A 25,327-nucleotide genomic window follows, 5' to 3' on the forward strand; every position below is an offset into this window, starting at 1 on the left:
CGTCAGTGGCCCACTTGAAGTCAGCCACTATTGAAGAGATTTGCAAGGCTGCGACGTGGTCATCTGTCCACACATTCACATCACATTACTGCCTCCAGCAGGATACCCGACGCGACAGTCGGTTCGGGCAGTCGGTGCTGCAGAATCTGTTTGGGGTGTAAATCCAACTCCACCCTCCAGGACCCGAATTTATTCTGGTCAGGCTGCACTCTGTTAGTTGTTCTTCGTAGGTCAATTTCTGTTGTACCCTCGCCGTTGCGAGGTTCAATTGACCTGGGTTCTTGTTTTGAGTGAGCCTGAAAGCTAGGGATACCCCAGTCGTGAGAACAAGCAGCCTGCTTGTCCTCGGAGAAAGTGAATGATTCTCACCTACCCTCCCTCCTCCCCTTTGGAGTTGTGTTTCATATTTTATTGCTTGTCATTCAACTGGCGGGAGCGGTCGCGCACGGGCGGGAGGACGGCCGCGCATGCGCGGTGGGCGTGCCCTGCGTGCCGACCGTCCCGCGAAGCCTTTTCCGGTTGGTGGGGGCTGCCGCGGACGTCACCCAGTCGTGAGAACAATCAGCCTGCTGTCCTCGGAGAACACCTGCTACAGGTATGTATCATTCACTTTCTCCCCATACTTCCATGTTTTCCCTCATTCTCTGCCATCCTTCCATCTGTTTTCCCTCTTTTCTCCCCATCCTTCCATGTTTTCCCTCTTTCTCCCCATCCTTCCATGTTTTCCCTCTTTCTCCCCATCCTTCCATGTTTTCCCTCATTGTCTGCCATCCTTCCATCTGTTTTCCCTCTTTTCTCCCTAACCTTCCATGTTTTCCCTCTGTCTCCCCATCCTTCCATGTTTTCCCTCATTCTCTGCCATCCTTCCATCTGTTTTCCCTCTTTCTCCCCATCCTTCCATGTTTTCCCTCATTCTCTGCCATCCTTCCATCTGTTTTCCCTCTTTTCTCCCCATCCTTCCATGTTTTCCCTCTTTCTCCCCATCCTTCCATGTTTTCCCTCTTTTTCTCCCCATCCTTCCATCTGTTTTTCCTCTTTTCTCCCCATCCTTCCATGTTTTCCCTCTTTTTCTCCCCATCCTTCCATCTGTTTTCCCTCTTTTTCTCCCCATCCTTCCATCTGTTTTTCCTCTTTTTCTCCCCATCCTTCCATCTGTTTTCCCTCTTTTTCTCCCCATCCTTCCATCTGTTTTTCCTCTTTTTCTCCCCATCCTTCCATCTGTTTTCCCTCTTTTTCTCCCCATCCTTCCATGTTTTCCTTCGATGAGGCCCGCCCTGCATGCCAGCGCCAGCCCCCATTGCCGGCCACTGCTGCTTTTCCTGTTGAGCAGCAGGGCCGGCGCTACAAAAAGAAGAAGCGCTCACGGCGCTAAGGACCGTAGGACGAGAAATGTAAAAAAAAAAAAAAAAAGCGCGGCACCGGCAGGCACTGTCTCGGCAGCCTTGAGGCATTGGCTGCTGGCTCGCAGGCTCCTCCTGCAGACGGGAGGAGCCTGCGAGCCAGCAGCCAATGCCTCAAGGCTGCCGAGACAGTGCCGCGCTTTTTTTTTTTTTTAAAACATTTCTTGTCCTTAGCGCCGTTAGCGCTTCTTTTTGTAGCGCCGGCCCTGCTGCTCAACAGGAAAAGCAGCAGTGGCCGGCAATGGGCGCTGGCGCTGGGCGGGCCTGGGCTGACATTGGGTGGGCCTGGGCCCACCCAGGCCCACCTGTAGCTACGCCCCTGAGGAAGAGAGGAGGGAGAGAGGAGACATGATAGAAACATTTAAATATCTCAAGGTCATTTATGCACAGGAAGAGAGCCTTTTTCAAATGGAGAGCTCTGGAATGAGGGGGCATATGACAACGTTAAGAGGGAATAGGCTTAGGAGTAACCTAATGAAGTATTATTTCACAGAAAGGGTGGTGGAGGCTTGGAATGGCCTCCCGGTCGAGGTCTTGGAGTCGAGGACTGTTCCAGAATTTAAAAAGGCATGGGATCGCTTAGGAACAGGAAGAATTAGGGGTTACAGAGGATGGGCAGACTGGATGGGTCATATGGCCTTTATCTGCCGTCATGTTTCTATGTTCCTTTAATTACACTGACCACTGCTCACTGTATGCTTCCGTTTTACAAGCAAACGCAAAACTCTCTCTTCACATGGAGACTTCTGAGGTGAAGGATGAGATTGCAAAGAGCAAGTCAACTTGTTTAGTGAGTCTGTTCATGAATTATGACGATGGAGGCATTTCTTTTCATTCAACCTGTGTGTATTTCTATAATATGAACTTGCATATTCATCTTTGTATAAAGCTAAGAAAGGTAAGTATATCAATATGGTTTCTTAGAACCAAACCAAATACCTTACAAGATATAAAAAAAAAAAATATTAATTTTGTAATATATCCCAATGTTAAATCCAGGACTCTGATAAGGAAGAAAAAAAAATATTTGATTAGGATATCAATATAGAATTTGAAAAAAATAGAAAGGGGTAGATAATACTCTTTTGTCGTAGGAAATGCTATAAATAAATCAGTGCTGATAATTGGATGCTAAGCAATTAGTGACGCTAATTGGCTTTAACTAGAGTTTACACGCACAACTTTGTAGGCATATTCTATAACGCTGTGCATGTAAATTCTAATGGGCGGAGTCAAAAAGGGGAGCGTGGAATGGGCAGGTTGCGGGCATTTCAAACAAATACACCCGATCTGCGCCTAACTTAGGCGCAGGTATTTAGGCCTGCTTTAGGTGGCCTAAATGGGTGCGCCTAAATTTTAGGAAAATGCACATCCCTAATATTGGATTCAAGTTTAGATCCATTACACAGGACAGCCTTCATACTACCAATTTGTATTCTGAGCAACCTGTGAATTATATGAAACTAGTAAGAAATGCCCGTTTCGGAAACATATGAAACGGGCGCTAGCAAGGTATTAAACCCCCCCGTCCCTCCCTTCCGAGTTCCACACCCCCCCTGTCCCTCCCTCACTCACTTCGTTGCGAGTTTCAGCTGCCGTCCGCGTACCTGATGCGAAGGGGAGCGGGTGAAACGGACGGTAGCAAGGTTTTCGTCGAGGGCGGTGGAACGGCGGGCGTATTTCTGTACTCCTGCCCCTGCGTGGCTTTTGTTGAACTCGTGCCTTCCCCGTGCCGCCCTCGACGTCATGGCGTTTTGACGCGAGGGCGGAGCTACACTGCAGGCCAGCCAAACCGGATATCTCTGGCGCCTCAAGTTTCCGGCTTGAGGCTTCATTGGAACGTTGGAGGTGCCTTTTATATAGAGAGATAGTTCTGGGGCCAGAACTTGTCGTGTGGGTTTGTGTGGGGTTTTTTTTTTTTAAATACTTGATTGCTAGTAAACTGTCAAGGCCAGTATAAAGCTCATTCATTAACAGGTGTCCTCACCATCATCTGCTTTGCGTGCATGGCACATAAGCAACCTGTTGTCTTTGTATTTCATACCAGTAAGGAACTGGGAATAGTTTGAAGACTCTCTTCCATTTATCTTCTCTTAGGCCTGAACACATCAAAAGGAGTGCATTTATTTTTTCGTTCTTTAACTTTAGATAGTTTCTCTGACTGCAGGACATAGCATACAACTATGGAGGACTTGGAGGACATTTCTTTTAGCATTTAATAATGTACCATTAATAGATGGAAAAAATACTTTAGCGGGCATGACATTTTTAGCAGCACTCACTAAAGGGTCACTGTTCATGTTATAAATCTTAGTAAAAATTTGGCTAAGCAAGGATAGACTTTTTTTTTTTCACCTCCTATCTTGATGGAAATTTGGAAGTGTTTTGGTAAATATGCACATGTGTAGCATCCAGCATTAACAGGCAAGGAACACCAATTTACTTATAAATATTCAAATATATTGTATTTTTTCCTCAAACAGTGAATGATTTATTGACTGATTTTTCTACCTCTTACATACATACTTTCTGCCACTCAGTGCTGGTAAAGATATTTTAGTAGCCTCTCCTATATAGTCTCCCGGGAACATAAATACAAGCATAATTGATTTCCAAACTGTGTCTTTTCTCTGTGTTTCAATGCTTTATGCATTAACGCGGGCATGGTTGACAAATCAGCACTGATTGCTAATTAAAAAGCTGAATACATTAAGGAGTCTGTGGTGGGTTTTTTTTTTCCTTCTTCTCAGGCCAAGAACCCTAGAAATGGAAGCTTTAGCAAAGGCTCTAATGGATACAGTATAATTAGCTGTCATTTTGCTTTGACTCAACAGTTCATGAATTACAATAGCTATGACTGACAGATCAGTGCCGATTGCTAATTAAATGGTAGAATTCAGTTTTATGCATCCTTGAATCCAGGCACTAGCGTAGAGAAGCTATCCCTGCTCTGTGTGTGAATTTTTGTGAAGATGAATGTAACCTGGGTCTTCAGTCTCCACTTACAGATGAGCTAGAGGTGGGAAAACTACAGTAAATAGCAGGGATCTCCATCCTATCCTGGTAGGTTATGCATTCATGAATGTGATGGGTACCTATATTCTGTGCCAGCGTAGATCAACAGCTTATGCCTTGATCCAAACCATGATGGGTTTTTATTTAACTTTCTTGCCCACAGGAGCATTTTACAGACTCAGACCACGCCTCCTCCAATTTTTCCCTATGTTTACCCTGTCCCTATCCCCTATTTATTTGTTACATTTGTATCCCACATTTTCCCACATATTTGCAGGCTCAATGTGGCTTACATAATACCGTAAAGGCATTTGCCAAGTCTGGTAGGGGACAAGTACAAAAGATGTTATAATGGGTTAGAGACGATAAGATACAGTCAAATTGGGTTAGGGTAGAAGGGTTTGATAATGTCCAATACGATCTTTGATAGTGAAGTGTTGCAGGGTTGAGGCATTTAAGTTGGGTCATTCGGCTATGCCTTTCCAAATAGGTGAGTCTTTAATAATTTTCTGAATTTTAGGTGATTGTGAGTTGTTTTCACTGGCAGTTCATTCCACGGACGCGTGCTTATGTAAGAGAAGTTGGACGCATGGATAGTCTTGTATTTTAGTCCTTTACAATTTGGGTAGTGGAAATTCAGGTAAGACCGTGATGAACTGGTACTATTTCTGATTGGGAGATTGATCAGGTCAACCATATAACCTGGGACGACTATCTCAATCTAGCCTAAAACTAGTACCTTCTCCTACCTCCTCTCCCTTATAATATTACCTATCTACACATCCCCATTATGCTGCTAAGCTTCTCCTGTTTTCTCTACACTACGTATTGTAATCTTACTACTATGTAAGCCGCGTTGAACCTGCTATGTGTGGGAAAGTGCGGGGTACAAATGTAACAAATAAAATAAATACATAGGGTGCATTGTATATTTGTTACATGTTCTCAATCTCAATAAAACCCTGTACTCAGATGATTCTTGGAGTTAGAGGGTGGGTAATAAAATGTTTTGGCTGTGCATTGGTACTTTTGTGTGCACTTCACCCTCCAGCAAGGGTGGGCAGTTTTCAAATAGTTATGTTTTATGCTTTGGTTCATTAGAGCACAGTTGCATTTTTGATATGAGATCTTTTTTCACACTTTCTCTGAGTTACTGTATGCTCATGTGCACGTGCACACTCTCATCCTATTGGTGCCAAAATAACTATTTAAATAGATGCACAAAGGGCAACCTTCGAAAGCTAATCAAGAAATGTATTAAGTTATGTCCAATAAAAAAGGTATCATCTTATTTTCTTTTCCATGTTTTATTTTGTTTGATTTCTATAGATTCAACATGGAATGTTGCTATTCCACTAGCAACATTCCATGTAGAAGTCAGCCCTTGTAGATCACCAATGTGGCCGCGCAGGCTTCTGCTTCTGTGAGTCTGACGTCCTGCACGTACGTGCAGGACGTCAGACTCAGAGAAACAGAAGCCTGCGCAGCCTTCTACATGGAATGTTGCTAGTGGAATAGCAACATTCCATGTAGAATCTCCAATAGTAGCAACATTCCATGTAGAATCTCCAATGGTATCTATTTTACTGTCATAGTAATGCTTGAATGTTTTCACTTATATACACTGTCAGCTAGCACATTTGCTTATTTCCGATCTGAGGAAGAAGGGCAACCTTCGAAAGCTAATCAAGAAATGTATTAAGTTATGTCCAATAAAAAAGGTATCATCTTATTTTCTTTTCCATGTTTTATTTTGTTTGATTTCTATTGATAACCTTTAAGAGTGGACTAACACGGCTACCACACCTCTCTACAAAGGGAGTACAGAATTGCCAAGTTTTAAGGAAATCTAGGAAACCTTTAGTATGTGGGTCTTCAAGTTTGTTTAAATGGAGATTAATGTCACCTGTCAGTAATAGGTTATCCCTCGAATTGTAAATCATGTTGAGAACTGTCTATGTGTATATATCACTGGAATGTTATAAAAGTCTTCTAGTGCATTAGTTTGGTTATTAATTAGCCAAATAAGAAGGATTATATAAGGTAGCTAACAAACTAATTTATTTAACAAGGCCATTTTGATTGAGCATATCCAGAAAGCAATCTGAAAGCCACTGCCAAAGTACATTTAATTTGTGATCCGGGTGTCCAGAATGCTATAGGAAAATACTTTGAAGCCAGCATGTTACAGGTTCTGTGGGGAAAAAGAATGTTGTCTAAGCCTAGGGTAATTAGCACACCTCCCCCAGGCCTGGGTTCACACTGGCAAAGAAACAACTATTCTATGAAAATAGAGTTTATTGTATAAATGGCAAAAGTGAGTGAATATAGCTAGCAATTATACTCTGAGCAGTAATTAGTTCCTAATTCCTATACTACTAATAATTATGTGTTAAGTCTTTTTGCTGAACTTTCTTTTAAGCGGTTTAAGACCTTATTGAGAGTTACTTTTTTACTTTGGCAGATAGAAATTAAGGGCCTCTTTCATTAAAACTGCGCTAGCGCTTCCCGGTGCGGCAATACCAACCAAGCCCATTCCCTTTGAATGCGCTTTGCCAGCATTGCTGCATGGGAATTCCTAGCTCACTTTAATGAAAGAGGCCCTGACTAAGGTCTGGCGCTTTACCTATGTTGTTATGTTGTTTGGTATTTGTTTTTTGTTGGATGATTGTATTTATGAGTTTGTGGTTGCATGTGTGTTTTATGTCCCTGTCTTCATCATATAGTTTTTATTTTAATTACTTTTTTGAAATACTACCCCTATCTGTTTTTCAGGATCATGGTATATCAAATTTTAAATAATTAATAAAACTCTAAATACCTAATATTCTCTAATAAATGTAACCACAATGTACCAACTAGTCTGACTCAGCAGTTCACAAGCAATAACTAACTCTCTATCTCATGATATTGAGAGTTTGCATTACTAAGTCATATGCCTTTTTAGTGAAAGTTCCAAATGCAGGAATGTCTCTGGTCCTCTGATAGGTGGCTGGAGTGTTTCTCCCAATGGGCTCCAGCTAATTTGGCAATAGTCAGTGAGCAGAAGGTCAGATCTACAGAAAGATATAATATCAAGTAAAGGAGTAGCCTAATGGCTAGGGTAGTGAGCGGAGAACCTGGGGAATTAAATTCAATTCTCATTTTGGTTCACTGTGACTCTGCGGAAGTCATTTAACCCTCCATTGCCCTAGGTACAAAAAAAAAAGCTTATATTGTGAGCCTACTAGGGATGGAGAAAGTACCTGTATATAATGTAAACTGCTTTGGTTGCACCACAGAGAGGCAGTATTGCTGTACACTGCCTTGAGTGATGGTAAATAAATCTAAATAAATAATATCACATCTATTACCCTTTACTTTAAGCCACAGGTTGGCCACCAAAGTTGATTTACCCATTTGTTAATGTCCTGGGCAAAACCTGTAGGCCAGGGTTGTAGCTACGGGGGGCTTGGGCCCCCACAAATTTAATCTGGGCCCCACAAGGATTTTCTTCAGTTCTATAGCTTGTTACTCTGCAGTTGCATCAGGCCAAGGCCTGCCTCTTTATGCCTTTACCATGAGACTAGCTAGATCTGGCCTTGTCTTTAACATGGAAGAGCTGAGAAAGCCTTGTAAAATGGACATTGTTTATGTTACTCAAGCCCAACCTAAAGACTGTTTATAGATATCATTGTTATCAATAGAAATCAAACAAAATAAAACATGGAAAAGAAAATATGATACCTTTTTTATTGGACATAACTTAATACATTTCTTGATTAGCTTTCGAAGGTTGCCCTTCTTCCTCAGATCGGAAATAAGCAAATGTGCTAGCTGACAGTGTATATAAGTGAAAACATTCAAGCATTACTATGACAGTCTGACAGGGTGGGAGGATGGGGGTGGGTAGGAGGTATGCATGGGGACATCAAAGCATATCATTGATATTCTAACAGAATGGGTGTGGATAGGTGAGGGGTGGGGTGATCAACAGAGACATACAGCTTTATGCTTTATAATGGGCTAGGAACCCTAGATCCTTCTTAAGTCCTTTCTGTTGGGTGTTAAAATATTCAATCATTCTGACTTCAAAGGTCTTACGTTCTTGTATAGTTTTAAAGTTACCTTTCAGTATTCTCACTGTGAAATCACTGGTACAGTGCCCTGGTTCTGTGAAGTGCTGTCCCACCGGGTGGGGGCCCTACTGGCTGCATTGTTCATGTGATGTCTATGTAAATTGAATCTTGTCTTAAGCATCTGGCCTGTTTTTCCAATATAGCATCCTTCGTTACATTTTTTACACTGAATGATATATACCACATTGGAAGATGAGCAAGTGATATCATTGATAACTACCACTTACTAATTACATTGCAGAGACAACAGTGGGCCTTTCCATCATAACTAAGTACTTTGCTTGGCATGCTACCATTGCCAATACCTACACTGCAGGGGTGCAGCCAGACCTCACGGTGGGAGGGAGCCAGAGCCCGAGGTTGGGTGCACATTTTGAGTGCCGCCACCACCACCCCTACCTCCTCGCCTCCCCCCCCCAACCCAAATACCTTTGCTGGTGGGGGTCCCCAACCCCCGCCAGCCGAAGCCTTCAGCGCCAGTCTCTGGTGCATTTGCTTCGCTGCCCTTGCCCTGCTAGTCTTTCTTCTTGCGCCTCCTGTGCAAACTGAGGCTCCTTTACGTGAAACTGAGAAAGAGCGTCAAGGTGCACAGGAAGCGCGAGAAGAAAGACGAGCAGGGCAGCGAAGCAAACGCGGCTGCGCAAGAGACTGGCAATGAAGAAAGCTTTGGCTGGTGGGGGTTGGGGACTCCCACCAGCAAAGGTATTTGGGTGGGGGGGACAGGCGAGGAGGTAGGGGTGGTGGTGGCGGCACTCAAAATGTGCACCCAACCTCGGGCTCTGGCTCCCTCCCACCGTGAGGTCTGGCTGCACCCCTGCAGTGTAGGTATTGGCAATGGTAGCATGCCAAGCAAAGTACTTAGTTATGATGGAAAAGCCCACTGTTTGTCTCTGCAATGTAATTAGTAAGTGGTAGTTATCAATGATGTCTATAAACAGTCTTTAGGTTGGGCTTGAGTAACATAAACAATGTCCATTTTACAAGGCTTTCTCAGCTCTTCCATGTTAAAGACAAGGCCAGATCTAGCTAGTCTCATGGTAAAGGCATAAAGAGGCAGTCCTTGGCCTGATGCAACTGCAGAGTAACAAGCCATAGAACTGAAGAAAAGCCTTGTGGTCCTGGTGTAATCTTACAGGGTTCATTCTGGAATGCAATGTTTTGTCTTGACTGGTAGCTCTGACCAGGTCATAGCTAGGTTCAGTCACCCAGTCCAGGCTAGTTTGATTCAGGACACAGCAGGGAACCAAATCTTTCACACACAACAGGCCTTGGAACACTGCTTGGGTTGGACCTGTGCTGCTTGAATGCTTTGAAGAGACTAGACTATTGGGTCTAAAGGCTGCAGTAGATGTGGTGTATTGTAAAGGAACTATTCAAAATAGCTGCCCAGCTGGAATGCCCCAGGCTGAGAATTTTCTTACTTTGAACAGCTAAAAGTGTATACACCATTTCAGGTATGGGAAAAGGGGTTAACCAACAGGTACAGGGATTCTATTGTGAAGTCCTTGTGTATACTTACTCCATGTACTTTGTACCTGTTGCATAGCAGGTACAAATTCCATCAGCCCCAAATTTTCCTAGGTGCACTCCACAGGTCAGTGGGCTTAAGTTGGGTGGGCCTTCCAAAATTACCCCCTTTGTCCTGCATCTCTCTCCCCAGATCTGGCCTAGAGCCCAATTTTTAGCACCTTTTAAATATTTGCCTCCAAATTACAGTAACTAGGGCTGGTACAATCATTGGTACTAAGCCACTTGGACTACTGCAATGCCATCGATGCAGGATGCAAAGAACAACTCATAAAGAAACTATAGACTGCCCAAAACACGGCAGCCAGGCTAATATTTGGAAAAACGCGTTACGAAAGTGCCAAACCCCTACGAGAAAAACTGCATTGGCTCCCAATCAAAGAACGTATCGCCTTCAAAATCTGCACCGTGGTTCACAAAATTATCTACGGCGAAGCCCCAGGATACATCACAGAGCTTATAGACCTGCCTACCAGAAACACAATCAGATCAATCTTTTCTACCCAAACTGCAAAGGACTCAAATACAAATCAACTTATGGAAGCAGCTTTTCGTACATCAGCACACAACTGTGGAATGCACTACCAAAAGCTGTAAAAACAACATACGACCACCTAAACTTCGGGAAATCACTGCCTTAATGACACAACCTAAAAGCTTGAACCCTGCTACACAACTATCTAAAGCGGGTAATCGGACCTAACACAATTCCTCTTCTCTACGATTCCTAAATGTGTCTGTAACACATTTATCTTATTCAACCATAATACCACTTTGTATTTGTTCTTTACCGGCTTGGCGTACGCCTACGGTATTATGTAAGTCACATTGAGCCTGCAAATAGGTGGGAAAATGTGCGATACAAATATAACAAATAAATAAAAGCTGAGATTTAATTAATAGCACTGCTGCTCTCAGGAAAAGCCACCCCACAAATACTAGGGCAGATAATTTCAACCCAGTTCTCAGTGGAGATATCCTGAAAACCCCGCCTGGCTGGGTTGAAAATCTGTACTGGGGGGGGGGGGGGGGGGGAGGGGGGTCTCTGGCTTATGTATGCAGTGCTGCTGGCACACATGCTGGAGCCTAGGGTAGCAATTTGGGAAGGAGCCTGAAAGCATACTGGCGGACTGTAATGTCATTCAGCTTCAAGGAGGCTGGGGGCAACTGTCTTGTTTGCATCCTCCTAATGTAAGGGCAGGCAGAACCATTGCAAACACCCCTTTTTATTTTATTTATTTGCAATAACTTTCTATATTGCTCTAGCTGACAGAACAGTGCAGTGGACAAGCCACACCTAGGAAACAAGAAAAGAACTCCATTAATGTACAGGAAAGCAGTGTGTTAAGAGACATAAGTTAGAGCACCCGCAGTGGCGTACCAAGGGGGTGGGGGCGGACCGCCCCGGGTGCACGCCGCTGGGGGGGGGGTGCGGCGGCGCACGCCTGCTCTGAGTTCACTGACTTCGCGTGTTCGCTGCAGCTCCCTCTGCCCTGGAACAGGTTACTTCCTGTTCCGGGTCAGAGGGAGCTGCAGCGAACGCGCAAAGTCAGGGAACTCTGAGCAGGCGTGTGCTGTGGCACCCCCCCCAGCGGCTTGCACCCCGGGGGGGCAGGGCGCCGCCCCGGGTGTCCGCCCCCCTAGGAACGCCACTGAGCACCCGTCTTGCAATCCAGAGGTGGCCGGTTCAAATCCCGCTGCTGCTCCTTGTGATCTTGGGCAAGTCACTTAACCCTCTATTGCCTCAGGTACAAACTTAGATTGTGAGCCCTCCTGGGATAGAGAAATATCTAGAGTACCTGAATGTACCTCACCTTGAGCTAATACTGAAAAAGGTGTGAGCAAAATCTAAATAAATAAATAAGTTTTGCAAACAGCAGGTAAAACAAACACAAAAAAGAAAGGCCAGGGTCAAAGGGTAACACTGATAATTTCAGCAAACTGTTTTACCAAAATGTAAGCCAGGTTTGCAGCTTAGTTTTAAAATCCTTAAAAGAGGAATTGCTACGCAGAGAAAGGGGGAGATTGCTCCAGGTATGAGGAGTCAGGAAGAAGAAAGCGCTGTGACGGGTTGATTCCAAGTGGGCACGGTTTGGAGAAGGCAGAACTAAGCGATGATCATTTAATGAACAGAGGGTTCTGGAGGGGCTAAAAGGAATAATTAAACAAGGGAGTTAGTTAGGGAGACCAAGTCTAAAGGCCTTGAACATGAGGGTGGCAATTTTATAAGTGATCCTTTACTCAACAGGGAGCCAGTGGCGTAGGAAGGGGGGGCGAGGGGGGACGGTCCGCCCCGGGTGCACGCCACTGGGGGGTGTCGGCTCCGCGCTGGTGCACTGCCCTCTCTGCCCCGGAACAGGTTACTTCCTGTTCTGGGACAGAGAGAGTAGTGAACCAGCGCGGAGCCGACACACCCCAGCAACGTGCAGTCGGGGCGGATCGGCCCTCCCGCCCGGCCCTCGCCGCAGGAATGCGCTCTGGAGGAGGGGGAGGTATGCGCTCCGGGGGGGAGGGGGTGCGCTCCAGCGGGAGGAGGGTGCGCCATGCTGCATCCGGGGGGGGGGGGGGGTGCGCAGCGGCGACCCACCCCGGGTGTCAGCTCCCCTCGCTACGGCTCTGCAGGGAGCCAATGATATTGTTTCAGCAGAGGTGAAGTATGATCATAGTGACGGGCATGGCAGAGTAATCTGATGGTTGTGTTCTGGAGCGACTGAAGTTTCTTTAGTGCGTGATGAGGTAAACCAACATAAACAACATTACAAACCTAGTAACATAGTAAATGATGGCAGATAAAGACCTGTACGGACCATGCAGTCTGCCTAACAAGTTAAACTCATTTTTCATGGTATGCGATACTCATATGTATACCCGAGTTTGATTTGTCCTTGCCATTCTCAGGGCACAGACTGTAGAAGTCTGCCCAGCACTGTTCTTGTACTAAAAGTTCTGAAGCTATCGTCGAAGCCCATTAAAATTTACACTCCAGCCCATCCATATCTATTCAGTCACGATCAGGGCACAGACCGTAGAAGTCTGCTCAGCACTGGTTTTGCTTCCCAATTACCGGCGTCGCCACCCAATCTCCGTAGATCCATTCCTTCTAAACAGGATTCCTTTGTGTTTATCCCACGCATGTTTGAATTCCGTTACCGTTTTCATCATCACCACCTCCCGTGGGAAGGCATTCCGTGTATCCACCACCCTCTCTGTGAAAAAATACTTCCTGACATTACTTCTGAGTCTGCCTCCCCTTCAACCTCAATTCATGTCCTGTAGTTCTACCGCCTTCCTCTCTCAAGACGGGTTGTAAAAAAAAAAAAAAAAAAAAGAGAGAGAGGATTAGTGCACGGAATTGTGAAGCATCCAGGTGACGAATTGCAATGAGAGATGATGCTGTAGCAGAATGGTATTACACTTCCTTTCTATGCTAAGATGAAGTGGTCCTAAAACCAATTTTCACACTACCTGCATTGCTGCAAAGTTGTGGTGAATTATGCACCAATTGTGAATCCTCTTGCACTTTGAAAATTGCTGACTATCACCGCTGTCTGGATAATTTTCACAGTCCATCTTCACTCCAGCCTCCCAGCACGCAGTAGATAGATTTTTGGACCAATACTCTCCACGGGGCAGCAGAAAATGTCTGGATAGCAGAGTTATAAATTCACTGGCTGCTGGTGAATGTGTATCCTCATTTGAATAATGGCCACAATGTGAAATGCCAAGAAGGGCAACAGCAGCAGAAAGGATGGTGGATGCCTGAAGTGCCCTTCCTCCTTTCTGAGGAGGGGTTAGAGACAAAAAATATTAGTGAAATTCAAAAACGTGGAGGAGAATAAGCCCATATGCACAGTTTGAAAGTGCAGTTGAATGGACTGAGCTGTGACAGATGTATTAAATCACTTCAAAATTATCTGCAATTTGTTGATTCTTATTTCTACTAATTATACAAAAAAAACCTCTACAATTCCTTTACATTTACAAACTATTTTCTTATGAAAAGTATGATAGATTATATACAATTACTTTTAATATTTACCCTTTCTATTTCCTGGAATCAAGAATCAGGGCCCCTTATGCAACAAAATTACATTTTAGTGAAAGTCATAAACACAGATAGTCTTTTAATTTGACACAGCAAATACAATATTAAGCAACTCTGAACTGAAATTGAATATTAAAAGGTAAATAATGACTTCTACTGTGGACCAATTTTTTAAAATCATGCTATCAGAAGACTGTTCCATGTGACCAAGCTTTACTCTAGTCCCTTTATATGAAATACCTACCATGTCTTGTCCTTAATAATATGAAATTCCTTCTAAAGCTTGTTAATCAATAATAAATATCTGTGGCCAATTTTAGGCAGAGGATTTATCTTTATTACAGGTTATAGAGCAAGCAAGAAGACAGTGAGCAGAATTAATGATTCGTCGACAGCACATTTAGAGAAGCAAGCTTGAATTTCCTCAAAACATTTATTTCTGCCAGTTGAGAAATGAAGTGTAGGAGCACCCTGTACTGCAGATGAGGTGCCGTGAGGAGACACCTCATTCATTAGCTGAGAAGCCTTTGCTGTCCCAGCTGTCATATTTCCACTGTATGCATGTCCTTGCCCCCTTCCGCAGGGTGCCTTGGGGATGGTTGGGTGCTTTCCTGTGACTGGCAGAGTTGCACGCTTTGAAGCCTTTTCATTTTCATCCTCTGCCTCCGAGCGCTTCTAAGTTTTTTTGTTCTTAAGAAGCTGTCTTCTAACTGGTACAAATAGTCTTCAATTAGTCCAACCTAAAATAAAAAAAAAGTGTGTCTAGATAAAACATACCCCCTTTTTAAACAGAAACATTAAAAAAAGGGGGGAAAAACCCCCTTCATTTTCCAATTACCTTATTTCAAAAGTAGATTAGGAATAACTGCCACACTTTCAACTGTGGAACTAAAATCAAAAGAATTTTTATCGCCCCGTGGGAATCAATTGTTTTACAAATACAGACTAGCCTACTGTCCCTTACAAATGTTGAAAACCCTGCAAGATGGGAATAGGAATTTGTCAAAAAGCTGTCCTTTAATGGCATTGAAAAACAGCCACTTTAACAGAGATGCATGATGAGGAAATTAATCTTTTGCAGTTTTTTTTTATAAGAAAAGAATACGGAAAGCAAACAGAGGTTGTGGCATTTAAATGCCATATGCTTGCAGGGAAAGAAAAATGAGCGTTGTACATTGCTATGGCAAGAACCATTTTTCTATGAAATCAACATGTAACTGAATAAATATGTTTCCTATAAAATATTAGCCAGCTGAGTGCACAGTGAAAGAAACAGAAGAAGAAGACATTTTCTTCACAGGCATTGGTGTTGGTGTAGAATGAGTAATCCTGTCATTTAGTTTTGATTAAAAATTAGAGATTTTTAAGAGTTTGGAATGAGCTTATATTACCATTGTCTATGCTACAAATTGTAATGAAGGCAACTGTAGAAATTGGCGTTGCCAATTTAGTTGCACTGACGTTATGCACTGGCACCAATTCTAAAATGTAATCTGTGCGCAAAGATGTGTGCAAAGATGTACTAGTGAAAGTCGGCATGGCCGTGCCTTGGTTTATGCCATGTGAATGGCAGGGGCAAATGGGTAGTCCTACATGAGCCACGTGAAGTGAGTAACCGATGGATCCTCAGGAGCTTAGCCGAGATTGGGTGGTGGAGCTGGTGGTTGGGAGGCGGGGATAGTGCTGGCCAGACTTATATGGTCTGTGCCAGAGCCGGTGGTGGGAGGCGGGGATAGTGCTGGGCAGACTTATACGGTCTGTGCCAGAGCCGGTAGTGGGAGGCGGGACTGGTGATTGGGAGGCGGGGATAGTGCTGGGCAGACTTGTACTGTCTGTGCCCTGAAAATGACAGTTACAAATCAAGGTAAGATATACACAAAAAGTAGCACATATGAGTTTGTCTTGTTGGGCAGACTGGATGGCCCGTGCAGGTCTTTTTCTGCCGTCATCTACTATGTTACTATCTATGATAGAGTTGCATCATTGCAGACATGCCCATGGCCCACAGCTGTGCTCCCCCACAGTTATGCACCATGCACTGAATTCTATATATGGCACTCAGAATTGTGTGTGCAAGTTTGGACATGCGCCCAATTTGCGTGCGCAATTTGACTTGAATAATGAGCCAATTAATGCTGATAATTTGACCCAAATAATAAACTGGTGTTAATTGGGATTAATTTAAATTTCCACATGCACATTTATGTGCCGGGATCCATGCGTAAATTTTATGCACAGCTCCAAAAACAGGGCATGGCCATGGGTGGGTCAGGGGCGGATCAGAGGTGTTCCCACAATTTATACGAGCTGTTATAGAATAAGGGAGATCCGTTCCTAATTTAAGTGTGAGGGTTTAGTTGGTGTAAACAGGGCCACCGAAAGACCCAGCCAGGCCCAGACCAGGACCGGACCATTGCATCCCCCCCCCCCAGTCGGACTGCCGCCGCTGCACACTTTACTGCCCGGGAGTCCAGATCGCTGTCAGTCCGCCCCTGATTGAAACTGCCACATTTGCAGCAGCCCCAGGAGCCACTCACTGTTCCTGGGCAGCAAGAACAAAAGTACTGTGTGAAGTAGTCTTTTGGTCTAATCAAGTTACATTATATTTCAATCTATAGTACTTTTATGCAGTATTCTCCTTTCAATTTATGCATAGTCACAACTAAGTGCTATTCACAAGTGCTTTCTCACACACTCAGCCTTTTTCGTAGTAATTCTGCTGTCTCTGAATGAAGTCTATACGAGGGACCTTAAAATTAAATCTGCTGATCTCTGTTTTGAAGAATTTTGCGATTAAAAAAAAAACAACTTTGTAGAAAGAAGGGCAGATTTTTAACTGCAGCTTTTTAAAAATCTCATCCTTAGGAGGAAAAAAAAACTCCATCAGGCTCAGTACTAGGGTCCTTCCATCAGTTCCATGCTTCAGAAGAAATGGTCAGTTAGCACTGACCATCAGCTACCTGGAATAACTCACATATCTTTATTTATGCTTCTGTCAGCTGTGTGACCATCATAAAGCTAGACGTTGCGTGGGGAAATCACTACTTTAAAGAAGGCCAGATGAATAGTCTACAACTCATGTTCAGTAGGACCATATTTCAATGCAGCAGTCCCAATAGACAGTGAAAGCTCAGCCGGACCTGTTTCGGATTCTAGTGTACCCTCGAGTAACATGTCCAGTGTTATAATTGCTCTTTTATAGGGATCCGTTCCACTCGCAGCACTAATCAGATCTCTTTCTTCCACAATTATTCTGTTACCCAGAGTCTTTCCCCGTTCTGTCTTCCTCGCTTTCACTTTCCCCCTACCTCTGCATTTCTCGAGCGCTCTTTCCTGCCTCTGCCAGTCCATAACATTCGTTAGATCTCATTAGTTTATTTTCTGTTGAAGAGCTATAGACGAGCCACTTTTTTTATCTACAAGAAAAGGTGACTATCTCGTGCATTAATAATGCTTTGTGTGAGACCCTCATTTCTTTTACTGTCTCATCAAAGCAAGGAAATATTAGCATAACTGCACTGTTATCGTTTGGAAGTCTGTTTTAGTGTTGCAGACTCATCTAGAATGCTGACACCTGAATGACGCTGAGTACATAATTCAAGAGAGTCACTCATATACTACAGTCTCTGCAATAGTACCTGAAAACTTATCAAGTCAACTTTAGAATCTCAGTTGCAGTTGCTCTATCTCAGCTGTCATCTCACTCTCAGATACACCTCCCTGCCCCTTGTGCTCTGTGCCACAAGCCCATCGTGTTATGTTATATTAGGCTTTTACAACCTGCTTTATCCCCAACCTAGGACCAGAGCAAGATGACAGTCATTAAGAGGCCCTTTTACTAAGCCGTGTGTCTACGTGTGCCCAACACACACCAAAATGGAGTTACCATCGGGCTACCACATGCCTCTTACGGTAATTTCATTTTTGACGCACGTCCAATACCCGCATCCGAAAAATAATTTTTATTTTCAGATGTGCGCATCAGATGTGTGCCAATTGGCATTTGGCATGCATGGGTCATTACCGCCCGGTTACTGCGTGAGACCTTACCGCTAGGTTAATGGCTGGCGGTAAGGTCTCAGACCCAAAACGGATGTGTGGCAATTTTCATTTTGCCGCACGTCCATTTTTGGCAAAAATTTTAAAAAAGGCAATTTTTTTACAGGCGCGCTGAAAAATAATTCTGCACGCGCCCAAAACACGCGCCTACACTACCACAGGCCATTTTTTAGTACACCTTTGTAAAAGGACCCCTAAGAGACTGATCTATGATATCAACTCAGGCTAATGCAATAAAACAAAGAATTATAAAAGCTTATTGTAGCAAATACCTTCACATGCCAACAGCTATGGAACTGAATACTGTTATGCGCATAACTGACAGCAGTTAGGCGCGAGCATTTACACCAGCCTTTGACATGGCATAAGTGCTCACGCCTAAAGTTCAGCGCATACATGTCAACTTACACTAGTATTTTATAATGGTAATTACGCAACCTGTATGGAATAACCTCTGTACTGCACACTCTTTTCTGATAGTGCACACAAGCGCAAAGCATTTCGCGGGTGTGCACATGTGCACTATTGAGAAAAAGTGTGTGCTAGCTCCCAGATTCTATGTATTGCACCCAAATTTGTGATGTGCGGGCAAATATATTGACTAATGAGCTCGGAAACATCAATAGTTGGGTGCTAACAACTAATTTCCAGACTTTCCAAAACACAGCAGTCAGACTCAATTTTGGTAAATCACGATTTGAGAGTGTATCACCCCTTCGTGAAAAGCTTCATTGGCTCCCTATTAAAGAACAAATAAACTTCAAGGTTCATACACTGATTCACAAGATCATCCATGGAGAATCTCCGAGTTTCATGACCAACTTGATTGACCTACCCACTAGAAACACTTCTGAATCCTCTCGGAATTACCTCAACCTGCACTACCCTAGCTGCAAAGGGCTCAAGTATAAATCCTTGCATGATTCCAACTTCTCCTTCAAAGACAGTCAACTCTGGAATGCCCTACCCAGACCCATTCGCTCTATTAAAGACTACCTACCCTTCAGAAAATTGCTGAAAACCCATCTATTCAAGAAAGCTTATCCAAACGCCATAACCTAACCCTAAGAATCCACCTATTCATCACCCAATCCTACGACGGCAATGATTCAGACTACGCCTCCTCCAATTTTTTTCCCTATGCTCACCCTGACCCTATCCCTTGATTATTTCAATCTAGCCTAAACCCAGCACCTCTTCCTACCTCCTCTAATCCCTCTCCCTTATTATATTACCTATCTACACTTCCCCATTACTCTGCTAAGCTTAGCCTGTTTTCTCTGCACTATACTTTGTATTCCTATTACTATGTAAGCCGCATTGAACCTGCTATGAGTGGGAAAGTGTGGGGTACAAGTGTAGCAAATAAATAAATATTGATGTTAGTTGGCAGTCTTAAAAATTTGCACGTGTATAATGCTGTGCGCTATTCTATAAACATGGCACCTAACTTCAATCGCGTGTATCTGAAAAGGGGGCTAGGCCAGGGGCGTGTCGGGGGTGTTCCAAAAAGTTGCTCGTGGATGTACAGAACTCGCCGGAAGCATTGCTAAGTTGGGTGCCAACATTTACTCCTGCTTTTAGCAGGTGTATGTACAGCACCCAAAAGTTAAGCACAGAATCTGCACTGAATGCTGTTCTATAAAGGGCATGCTCCCTTTAAAGAACTTTATTGAATTCACTCCTCTGTGTACATTTAGCACATGTTCTTTAAGAAAAGTGCGCATGATATGGAAAGAACACTCACTTATCGGCAAATGACATTAGTTTCAAATGATAGCCCATCCTTACTCCAATGCAGACCTCCTGTTATGGAGTGGGTGGGTACACATCGGCCTTCTGTGTGCACATATATTGAAGCCCTGTACTTCCTTGTGGTTTAAGCCCAGATGCATTAAACATAACGAGCCAACAACGTGGTTTTTAAACTAGTTCTAGCCGGTTAACGAGCAAGTAGTAAAACGAGACATGCACAAAGGGGTTCTCCGAGCTATTTTCCTGTCACGGTAGCAGATAATGAAAACAGAATGCAAAGCTATTATAATGAGCTAATTACTAATGTGCATGCAATGCAATGCACAGCTGTTTTCCGACCCCGTGCACAAAAGCAGTTCCTACTTTTACCGTGGAAAATCTAACGGGAGGTCTGCAGCTCTCGTTAATCCCTGGCTGGGCTGCTGGTGCAAGGAAGCTGATCTTCAGGAGCTGCTCGGTGCTCATTGGAAATCTCCCTTGTGCCCTCTTGCTCTCATCTGGTGCTGGCATTGTAGGGCAGGAAGTTATCTCTTCCAGAAGCACTTGAAGAAAACGGGATAGGGGAAAATACAAGCATGTCTCTTCAAGAAAATGATTTCTCATTTTTTTTTAAAGGTCCGATTTGAAATAGAATTGAACTCCAACAGAAAACACTTTTTTTTTTGTTTCTCGACCCATTTACACAGTCCTGGTCTCTCTCACCAATCACAGCGTGTTTAGCAGACACCAGTGTCAGCTAAACATATTGTGATTGGAAGGCAAGGCAGGCAGGCAGGCAAGTGCTATAAATGGCTATTATACATGCAGCTTGTCTGCATGTATGAAGCCACCTGTGACATGCGCAGAGCAGCCACGCTTAACACTTGGCTGCTCTGTGCATGCTCGGCTGCCCGAGTGGCTGCAAGGGGATCGCATGCAAACGTGCTAATAGTGAGCAGCTCATTTGCATGTGATTTCCTTCATGCACGCCCGTTGTTTACAAAATTGGTAAGCAGCAACCGGGGATTGGTAAGGGAAGGGCTTTTAGCGTGGATTTGGTGTATCTGGGTCTGCCTGCTGAGCTCTGTTTGTTCTACCCAGCCACTGCATCAAGGGATAACAAAAAGGAGATGCTGGACAACTAGGTAGGGGAGGACACAAGATGCTAGGCTGTCAGGTGGTAGGGGAAGAAGAACAGAGAGAGGGAGATTGCTGATCTATGAGGCAGGAAGAAACTAGATTAGGCGGGGGGGGGGGGGGGATACTGGACTATGTTGGGAAGAGAGGGAGCAGTGAGATGCTGGATTGTGATGGAGGGGTGGGGGCAGGGCACAAGACTGAAAGTTTTTGTACAGTGCCTAATAGTCTTTCATCAGCCCTGACTCTGGGAAGATAAGGATGGCTAAAATACCTTATGAGTTCCTTTACATATAAATCTGAGGATATATATATTTCATTAAGTCTTTTTCATCTGTTTTTGGACTTTGAAGTTAGGGTATTAAAAAATGAATATGTATTGTAAAGTAAATTTCAGTTCCTAAAATAATGGTCCCTCTGGGTGGCAGAATAATTGTCTTTGTGTTCATGAAATGTCCTTGCCAGCACCTTGGGACAGCTAACTTAAGTCACAAGCAATTAACTGGCAATAGAACCTTTTACCAAGGGGACTATTGCTTAATTAAATAGAGGCTACCTCCTGATCACTTTAGGCTCCTGAATACTGGGGAGGGGGGGGGGGGAATAATTCTTCTGCTTAGACGACCTGTAAATGGGAAATCCTTCACTAGGTAATCTTATATTTACACTGGATGGTACAAAGGGTCCAATTAACTGAATAGCCCAAGTACAATGACAATCCCTCCAAATATAGTTGTTTTCAAATGCATTTATCACTTTAATCCTTTGTTCAGTCCTTGTCTAATTACGGATAAGTGAAAAAGATGTGACATAAATGAGTATTAAGGTTTTTAAAAAAAAAATTATATGCAGAATATGATAATTATGTTTCCCAAATTATCTTTCTCCTAAGTTAATGAGTTTCTCAAAGTCATTTTTTAAAACGGAAAGATGGGTTTGATCTCACTATGGGGCATCTTCTGCCTACAGAGAGCTCTGAGTGAAAGTAAACCCTCTGGGAGGTGTCCTTTATTATATTTTGTCATGCTACTACCTTATTATCTTATGTGGAGGCAGAAAGAGAATGAGGGAAGCTCTCCGTCTTCTTTCATCCTTGCCTTCACATTAGAGCACTTCTACCATATCTTCATTAATGCATTTTGACTTTCTGAGTTATACAATCATTTCATTTTTAGGGCTGAAAAAAAAGACATTTTTATGCATTATTAAAAGTATAGTTTTTATGTTGCAATTGTGAAAGAAATGAGCATATCTTAATATATCAGATCAAGGAGGTTTACTGTGAGATTGAATGGACAGTGATCTGTTGGCATTGCTGAAAGATCGTTTTTCCTTGGTGTACTGTTATGGATGTGGGGTGTGTATGTGTTATTAGGATTTTAACGTTAGTTAATATGTATGTGTATTTTATGGCTTTGTTAATTGATTTGAATGATTTGTGGTCAAATTGGTTATATATACATTTTTAAAATAAAGTTTAAAAATGATTTTCTAAAGGTACTTCTAAGCTTTAAGTCTTAACTTACTTTTGTCAGTATAACTACAGTATGGAGGTCATTGTAGAAGCATCTTTATGTGGTATTAACACATGTGGATTGGCTACACTTGTAAACAGCAATTTTAGAAAGCTGTTATCTACACGTATGGGTGGCTGGGATGCAGAGATTTCAAGGGGGCTAGGGCAGACCAAAAATATACATATATATTACTCATTTTACATCAGCACCGAGACATACAGAGGTTTTATAGCAACACTGAGACACACAGAGGTTTTACATCAGTAACACAGTAAATGACGACAGATAAAGACTTGCACAGTCCATCCAATCTGCCCAACAAGGTGGATAGAGCCACCTTAGTCATCTATGCTTAAACACTGGTTGTCAAGTCTCCACCATAACAACCATATAGGCAGGCAAACATGATGGTTATAACCACATATCATCATCCCCAAGTATTGCTAACAGTATTCAACGTACCAGCCAAGATGTCTACCCCTCCTCCCTGAGCTGAATAGCACCCTCACTTGCAGCACATGACAATAAAGTAATCTACAACACTGGCGTTGCCATATTTCATCTGTCTTTTGCCATTTGCAGGGCACAGACCATAAAAGTCTGTCCGGCATTGACCTTAGTTTCTCCATGCTGGATTTGGTGAAACTTCTTTCAGTCTTTTGCCATTTGTGGCACATAGACTGTAGAAGTTCCCACTACTCTTAACACCATACCTCAACATGTATTTTCCTCCTCTTTCTATTTAGGCATCCCCTGTGCCACCCTCCAATCTTCAGGTAGTACAGATGATTTTAACGACAGGGTACAGATCACTAACAGCAGATCTGAAATTTCATATTTGAGTTCTTTCAGTACCCTGGGGTTTATACCATCTGGTTCATGTGATTTACTACTCTTTAATATGAATTTGTTCACCATTCTTGACTCTACCACCTCTCCTAGAAGGGCGTTCCAGGCATCCACTAACCTCTCCGTGAAAAAGTATTTCCTGATGCTACTTGTAAGTCTACCTCCCTGCAACCTCCTTTCATGTCTTCTAGTTCTACCACCCCTACGTTTCTGGAAGACGTTTGCTTGTATATTAATACCTTTCAAGTACTTAAATGTCTGTATCAGATCACCTCTACACCACTTGGTATTTTGTAGATCTCTATCATATTCCCCCTCAGCCTTCTCTTTTCCAAGCTGAAAAGTCCTAACCTCTTAAGCCTTTCCTCATATGGGAAGAGTTCCATCCCCTTAATCATTTTCGTCACCCTTATTTAAACCTTTTAAAATTCTGCTATATCTTTTTAAAGATATACACAATACTCAAGGTGTGGTTGCACCATGGAGCGATACAGAGGCATTATAATATTCTTTGTCTTGTTTTCTATCTAATAATTCCTAGCATTCTGTTTGCTTTTTTGGCTGCCACCACATGCTAGCAGAAGATTTTAGTGCACTGTCCAGGATGACACCTAGATCTTTTTCTTGGGTGCTGACTTCTAGGGTGGAATCTAGCATCAAATAATTATGATTTGAATTATTCTTCCTAACGTGCATCGCTTTGCACTTGTCCACATTAAGGGGTGGATTCTATAAATTGCCCCTAAAAAATCAAAGAGGAAAAAAGCACTTAAGCGTATTGTGTTCAGTTTTGGAGGCCATATATTGCTAAAGATGTAAAAAGACTGGAAGTGGTGCAAAGAAAAGCTACAAAAATGGTATGGGATTTGTGTTGCAAACCATACAAGGAGAGACTTGCTGACCTGAACATGTATACCTTGGAGGAAAGGAGAAACAGGGGTGACATGATACAGACATTCAAATATTTGAAAGGTGTTAATCCGCAAACAAATCTTTTTCGGAGACGGGAAGGCGGTAGAACTAGAGGACATGAATTGAAGTTGAAGGGGGGCAGACTCAGGAGTAATTTGAGGAAGTATTTTTTCACAGAGAGGGTTGTGGATATGTGGAATACCCTCCCGCGGGAGGTGGTGGAGATGAAAATGGTAATGGAATTCAAAAGTGCGTGGGATAAACACAAAGGAATCCTGTTTAGAAGGAATGGATCCACGGAATCTTAGCAGAGATTAGGTGGCGATGTTGGCAATTGGGAAGCGAAACCGTTGCTAGGCAGACTTCCACGGTCTACGCCCTGATCGTGACTGAATAGATATGGATGGGCTGGAGTGTAAATTTTAAGGGGTTTCAACGTTAGCTTCAGAACTTAGTACAAGAAGAGTGCTGGGCAGACTTCTACAGTCTGTGCCCTGAGAATGGCAAGGACAAATCAAACTCGGGTATAAAGTATCACATACCATGTAAAATGAGTTTATGTTGTTGGGCAGACTAGATGGACTGTTCAGGTCTTTATCTGCCGTCACTTACTATGTTACTATTCTATAAGCCATACCTAAAGTTAGGCATGGTTTACAGAATAGTGCTTAAGCACAGGGATCACATGTAAATTTAGGCACATCCATTTGTACCAACAAAAACGTGGTACAAATGCCCCACCTAAATTTACACCTGGAACCCCCTTATTCTATAATTGTGCTATAACTGGAATCCAGGCCCTGAAACGCCTATGACCATCCCATTTCTGCACTCCCTTTTCTGGGATGCAGGTGAAATTTAGGTGCAGATCACGTGTCTACATTTACACGTGTACATGTTAATTGATTTCAATTAACACCAATAATAACTTGTTAAAATTCCAATTATTGGTACTAATTGGCTCATTATTCAATTAAATTGTACGTGCCTAAGTTTGTGCATGCAATTTTTGGC

The 25,327-nt window shown here is 43.1% G+C and overlaps 1 protein-coding gene across 1 annotated transcript in view; it reads right to left on the minus strand.

Annotated features, from left to right (window-relative positions):
- Window positions 1-14,308: 14,308 nt before the first annotated feature.
- SPATA16 (spermatogenesis associated 16) overlaps window positions 14,309-25,327 on the minus strand; it is a 178,622-nt gene continuing 167,603 nt past the window's right edge. The window contains exon 11 of the mRNA XM_030215677.1: window positions 14,309-14,845. Coding sequence (XP_030071537.1) covers window positions 14,648-14,845 — 198 coding nt within the window. The 3' untranslated portion in view covers window positions 14,309-14,647. The remainder of the gene's footprint in view (window positions 14,846-25,327) is intronic.

This window comes from Microcaecilia unicolor, chromosome 10, assembly GCF_901765095.1.
Source record: "Microcaecilia unicolor chromosome 10, aMicUni1.1, whole genome shotgun sequence".
Lineage (NCBI taxonomy): Eukaryota > Metazoa > Chordata > Amphibia > Gymnophiona > Siphonopidae > Microcaecilia > Microcaecilia unicolor.